General features: G+C 45.7%; 1 protein-coding gene across 1 annotated transcript in view; it reads right to left on the minus strand.

Moving 5' to 3' along the window:
• Nucleotides 1–3582: 3582 nt before the first annotated feature.
• LOC122565221 (F-box only protein 4-like) overlaps nt 3583–6641 on the minus strand; it is a 20693-nt gene continuing 17634 nt past the window's right edge. The window contains exons 3-5 of the mRNA XM_043720981.1: nt 5842–6029; nt 4594–4769; nt 3583–3975 (exon numbers count right to left, since the gene is read on the minus strand). Of these exons, the coding sequence (XP_043576916.1) occupies nt 3895–3975; nt 4594–4769; nt 5842–6029 (445 nt within the window). The 3' untranslated portion in view covers nt 3583–3894. The remainder of the gene's footprint in view (nt 3976–4593; nt 4770–5841; nt 6030–6641) is intronic.

Genomic DNA, 6641 nt, shown 5'->3' on the forward strand with positions numbered 1-6641 from the left:
TCGATCCTCATCACTGAAGTTTCTCATTCCTGGAACTATTCCTGTAAATCACTCCCACATTCTTTCTGATACACTCACATCTTCCCTATAACGTGGCCCCCACAACTGTCCCCAATCCTCCAGCTGGGGTCAAACAGGGTCTTGTACAAGTTCCCCATCACCTCCTCGCTCTTGTACTCTCTGCCCCTATTAATAAAGCTGAGGACACTGTGTGATTTATTCCCTGCTCTCTCCATGTACCCTGACACCTTCAATGATCTGTGCACATACACACCCAGCTCCCCCTGCCCCCCTTTAGAATTGTACCCCCTTTTTTATATTGTCTTTCAGTGTTCTTCCAACCAAAGAGCATCACCTCACACTTCTCTGTATAGACCCTCATCTGCCACCTACCCACCCCCTCCACCAACTTGTCAGTGTCCTTTGGGAGTTCCACACTGCCCCCCCTCACAGTTTACAATCCTTCCAGGTTCAGTGTCAGCTACAAACACGGAGATTGTCCCCTGCACAGCAAGATCCCGATCATTAATACTGATCAGGAAAAGCCAGGGTCCCAATACCACCCCTGGGGAACTCCAGAACAAACCCTCCTCCAGCCTGAACAATATCCATTGACCATTCCTCTCTGTTCCCTTTCACTCGGCCAGTTTTGTATCCACGTTGCTGCTGTCCCTTTTACTTCATGATCTCGAACTTTCCTCACAAGCCTGTTGGGTGGCACTGTACCAAACACCTTCGGGAAATCCATGTGAACCACATCAACAGCATTACCCTCATCGAGTCTCTCTGTTATCTCTTCAAAAACTCCAGAAAATTATTTGAACATAATTTCCCCTTTAGAAATCCATATTGACTCTTCCCAATTATCCTCATTTTTTCCATGTAACGACTGTTTCTTGACGTTTCCGCAACACAGGGATGAAACTAACTGCTCTGTAATTACTGGGCTTATCCTCACAACCCTTCTTTAACAATACTGGAATGTTTTCAATTCCCCAGTCTCTGGTACCTCCCTGACTCTGGGGAACATTGTGACCATGACCCAACAATGTCCCCCCTCACTTCCTTCAAAAGCCTTGTTTACTTGTTTGGTGGGACATGAATGTCTCTGCTGTATCAATTGAGAAAGAGGCTGTGGATTTAAGTTTGCTTGCTGAGCGGGAAGGTTCATTTCCAGACGTTTCATCACCATACTAGATAACATCATCAGTGAGCCTCCGGTGAAGCACTGGTTTCAGTGATCCACTTTCTACTTCTGTATTTAGGTTTCCTTGGATTAGTGATGTCATTTCCTGTCATTTCCACATTTACCACCCTGAGAAAAATCATCATGGGAAATGACATCACCACAGGAAATTACATCACCAATCCAAGGAAACCTAAACACATAAATAGAAAGTGGGTCACTGACACCAGTGCTTCACCAGAAGCTCACTGATGATGTTACCTAGTATGGTTACGAAATGTCTGAAAACAAACCTTCCAGCTCAGTAAGCAAGCTTACATCCAGAACCTCAACCTGAGCTACAAATCTTCTCAAAACCTGCTAAGAAAAACCCTTTCTATCTCTTATCTCCTTGCCCACGCACACTGCCGAACTTGCCTTTGGCCTTACAGGACTAGTTGAAGCCACCATTTGATCCCCTGTGTTTTCATGCCGGGCTCCTTTTTTGGAATCATTCTTATCAGTCCAGATAAGATTTCCCACAAAATATTCAGCATTCTGAATGAAGATATCCTGCCTGAATTATTGGGAATACATATTTATGTTGAAGGACTGGCTGGGAAATAATAGAAGATTTTGGACGATTCAGATATTTTCTGGACTGGAAAGAGTTGTAAGTCTTCAGACACTGAAGCAATCCGTGTCCAAACGTAACACGACCCTGCACAATATCCAGGCTTGGGCTGACAAGTGGTAGGTAACCTCCATGCCGTCAGGCTATGACCATTGTTACGGCACGGGGTAAACCCCTCTGCTAATTTAACCCTGACACACAGAGAAGCTCATCCCGTGCTGTAATCTGTTACATTTCAAGAGGCAAAGAACTATCCCAGAGGTCACTACTTAAAGTAAAAATTAACAATTTTGTTCATTAATTCCAACAGAGAACATTAAAACAACAGCTTTTCACAACTCATTTCTCTTAAACCTATCTTTTATCTCCCACTCTACAATATTGGTCTGATAAAAAACCTGATTAAGATTTACAAAAATAATCACGTTTCAAAACCTGTCAGCTTTGTCGACTCTCCTTTGTAGCTTTACCTCTGTAGATTTTTCTCGAGGTCAGCTTCAATGTTCTGCTGCACTAACCTCTAAAGGACAGGTACCTTTCAGAGAGGTATTCTTATAGACAGGTACCTTTCAGAGAGGTATTCTTATAGACAGGTACTTTTCAGACAGCTATTCTGTTAACAGTCTGTTGTTTCTTGGTAGCTCTTTGCTGTTCTCCCCCAACTGTTCAAAATGTCCGATTTTATACCCCAAAACATCAGATCATTTCATTGGTTTGATGTCATCCCAAACAGTAAAATACAAATTTGATTGGATTTTGGTTTCTGGAGCACAATTTAAATGGATTGGCCAAGTTTGAATTTGCTTTTGTTCCATAGCAACACAACCCCAGCTATTTGTTTCAATCAAGTGTTACATTTTTACCTTGTTCAGGACTCTGTGCATTCAGTCAGTCCTTGCTAGCTTTTCAAAACTCTTAAAGGTACAGTACACATCTACACCTTCATAACACCCATCTCTAATGAAAGAAAATCTAACCACTGCCCCTTGACATTCAATGGTGTTACCATTATTAGATCCCCATCTTGGGGGTTACCATTGACCAGAAAATCAATCACCATATGGACTCACCATATTAAAACAGTGGTTACAAGAGCGGGTCAGAGGTTAGGAATACTGCAGTGAGAACTCACTTCCTGACTCCCCAAAGCCTATCCACCATCTAAAAGGCACAAATCAGGAATTTGATGAAATACTTCCCACTTGCCTGAATGGATGCAGGGTAAAAACAAGGACTGCAGATGCTGGAAACCAGAGTCTAGATTAGAGTAGTGCTGGAAAAGCACAGCAGGTCAGGCAGCATCCGAGGAGCAGCAAAAAGCCCTTCATCATGATTCTGATGGGTGCAGCTCCAACAACACAAGAAGCTTGAGACCATCCAGGACAAAGCAGTCCACTTGATTGGCTCCACATCCACAAATACCCACTCCCTCCACCACCGACATTCAGTAGCAGCAGTGTGTACTATCTACAAGATGCACTGCAGAAATTCAGCCTGGAGCAGGATTTGAACCTAAAGGCTCAGAGGCAGTGATCTACCAACTGTGTCACCAGACCTCATACAGAAAGAGGAACCACAGCGTGGTTAATATGTTGTGCCTTTTTCTGAGTTTATGAATTGCTCCATTCTAGCCCTGGGCTATGGTCTCAGGCACTCTCATGGGGCCATGGTAATTACGCCCTTCTCAAATTTGACACAATGTGAGGTGCTTTCCCAAACTCCTCCATCACTGCAGGAAGGCAAAGATCAAGCCCATTGTAGCCTTTAATTAACAGATTGTTCATTAATGGCATAGAGTACTTTTTATTCATACCATCCAACCAATCAATGCTGCCCAACATGGATAAGGCCCACTCAGTGTTTATCCACGCAACTGCCTGATGCAGCAGAGTGTGGGGATCATCAGAGAGACAACATCAGCTGATTGACCAGTGGATCAGAGGAGTTCACGAGTATCCAGTCACCTCCTTGGGATATAATACAGGGTCTTGAGTAAGTTCTCCTGTTGAGAATGAGGTGGGGTGGGTTTGGGTTTGCCGAGCTATTGGGATATAATCATTCCTGAAGGATGGAACCTGCTCCAAGCTACAGTGGATCATAAGGTGCCAACTTCCTGCAGAATCCATTCAATGGCATCAAGAAAGCCTCCAAGCGAAAGTGCATCTGTATCGTGGGCCTGAAGCAAAGAAACAAACAGGGAAGGAAAAAGTGGTCAGATCTCTTCACTAAGTTCAAACACACACCCCTTTAGGTAAAAACAATGACTGCAGATGCTGGAAACCAGATTCTGGATTAGTGGTGCTGGAAAAGCACAGCAGTTCAGGCAGCATCTGAGGAGCAGTAATCGACGTTTCGGGCAAAAGGCCTTCATCAGGTTCTGATAAAGGGCTTTTGTCTGAAACGTCGATTTTCCTGCTCCTCGGATGCTGCCTGAACTGCTGTGCTTTTCCAGCACCACTAATCCACACACCCCTTTAACCCACTGAGGGTCAACAGCTGACATTAGAGCAATGAGAAACTTTAAAACATGACAGGGACAAAATAAATATGTTCTCACACAAAGTGAAACAGGTGTCTGGGTGGTTGCTCTTCGGAGGGTCGGTGGGGACTTGTTGGGCCGAAGGACATGTTTCCACACTGTAGGGAATCTAATCTAATCTAATTAGGTGGACTTTCCAACTGAGAACTCTGGGTGGTTAAGCTGGGTGATTTTCTCTCTCTGCAGAATTGTGCAGGGCAGTGATCCTTCGCTGTCTGATTTAGTACATGCCTGAGGACACCCCAGCGTACTTACCAACCAGGCTCGCTCCAGCTGGCCCAATTGTAACTGGTGAGCCACATAAACGCATGGTATCCGCTGTACACCAGGCTGTGAAATACAGCACAAGACCAGGAGGGGGCGGCTTTGAGCACCAAGTCTTGGATCAATCATGGCCTGAATCTGGAGCACTTCCTGCTCTCGATCATGCCCTGAGGGAGAGGGGACCAGATAAATACATTAAAACCAAGTGTATTACATTGCAACGGTGCAGCACAAAGGAAATCAGGCCTCAAGCTAGAGTGGCTGTAAGCCTCTGTTGGGAATGAGGAGACAGTCTAGCAGCTCGACATTAGAGCCAGCAGCGAGGAACATGGAGAGCCCAGCAATCTGCAGCAAGCACAGAGCCTGGCATTTATTGCTCAATCCCAATTATCCGTCAATCTGAGTGTCTCCCTCTGGCCAGTTCAGAAAGCAGAGTCCCACATTGCCATGTGTCTGGAGTCACATGTAGGGTAGACCAGGTAAGGATAGCAGTTTCCTTCCTAAAGGAGACTAGTAAACCAGGACGGGGAGTGTCCTGGCTCACGAGAGTGGGCCAGTTTAATGCCAGCCTTTGATTAAAGAAACTTTGCCTTTGCCATGATGGGATTCAAACCCATGTCCCAAGAACATTAGCCCAGTGATGTTCACACAACCACCTCCCAAAGCCTGTGCAGTCCCTGTCCTGGGAGTGTTTAATGGGGACAGTGTAGAGGGAGCTTTACTCTGTATCTAACACTGTGCTGTCCCTGTCCTGAGAGTGTTTGATGGGGACAGTGTAGAGGGAGCTTTGCTCTGTATCTAACACTGTGCTGTCCCTGTCCTGAGAGTGTTTGATGGGGACAGTGTAGTGGGAGCTTTACTCTGTATCTAACCCCGAGCTGACCCTGTCCTGGAGTATTTGATGGGGACAGTGTAGAGAGAGCTTTACTCTGTATCTAACCCCGTGCTGTTCCTGTCCTGGGAGTATTTGACGGGAATAGTGTAGAAGGATCTTTACTGTGTATCTGACCCTTTGCTGTCCTGCAATGACACTCAATGTGCCACATTACAATGAATTGAGAAGAATTGAATGTAATCTAAAAAGCTATTGCTAGGATTCAGTCAGTGCTGGGGATTTCTGGCCATGATACAGTTGTTGGTGAGTGGGTGTGTATTATTCAGTTTCTAATACAGACACAGTCAGCAGCCTTGCTCGGTGAGAGAGGGTAGGGTAGTGTTGAACGAAGGGGTTGCACTAACTTCTAATGCCTTCAGCATTTGTCACGTAGATGAAGCCGTCGACCACAGTGCAGACATTCTGGACCTGAGGGATGATGCTGTAAGCCTCTCTCGCTCCCTCACCCTGCCTCCCCTCTGCACTTTGCTGTTCCACAAAGAGTTTATTGACTGCCACATTTTCTTCGAGTCTCGCAATTTCTCGTTCCTTCCTGAAGGAGGTGCAGAGAAAAGAACATCAGCAATTCCACCAGGACACAGGTATTTAGCCCTTTGACCATTCTTGGAGATTCTGACTGACCTTCAGCACTATTTTCCTGCACCATCTCTGTCTCTCTGAGGACAGAAACCCATCTCCCCTGTATCTGCTCAACGACAGAGTCTCAAGGGCTTGCTTGGCCGAAAATTCAAAACATTCACCACCACCCTCTGAACAAACAAGCTCTCCCTTATCTCAGGCCCTTCTTGTTTGTCCTAATTCAAAAACCACATGCCCCTGGTCGGGGAAACCAGCTTACTGCATCGGCACTTCATGGCTGCCAGGAGATTAGCTCCCTCATGATCCTTCTAGTAGGTACAGGTCTGTCTGCATGACAATAGCTGAAAAATGTGTTGCTGGAAAAGCGCAGCAGGTCAGGCAGCATCCAAGGAGCTGGAGAATCGACGTTTCGGGCATAAGCCCTTCTTCGGGAATTCGTGAAGAAGGGCTTATGCCTGAAACGTTGATTCTCCTGTTCCTTGGATGCTGCCTGACCTGCTGCGTTTTTCCAGCAACACATTTTTCAGCTCTGATCTCCAACATCTGCAGCCCTCACTTTCTCCTG

The sequence above is a fragment of the Chiloscyllium plagiosum genome, chromosome 2 (genome assembly GCF_004010195.1).
Source record: "Chiloscyllium plagiosum isolate BGI_BamShark_2017 chromosome 2, ASM401019v2, whole genome shotgun sequence".
In the NCBI taxonomy this organism is placed as follows: Eukaryota; Metazoa; Chordata; class Chondrichthyes; order Orectolobiformes; family Hemiscylliidae; genus Chiloscyllium; species Chiloscyllium plagiosum.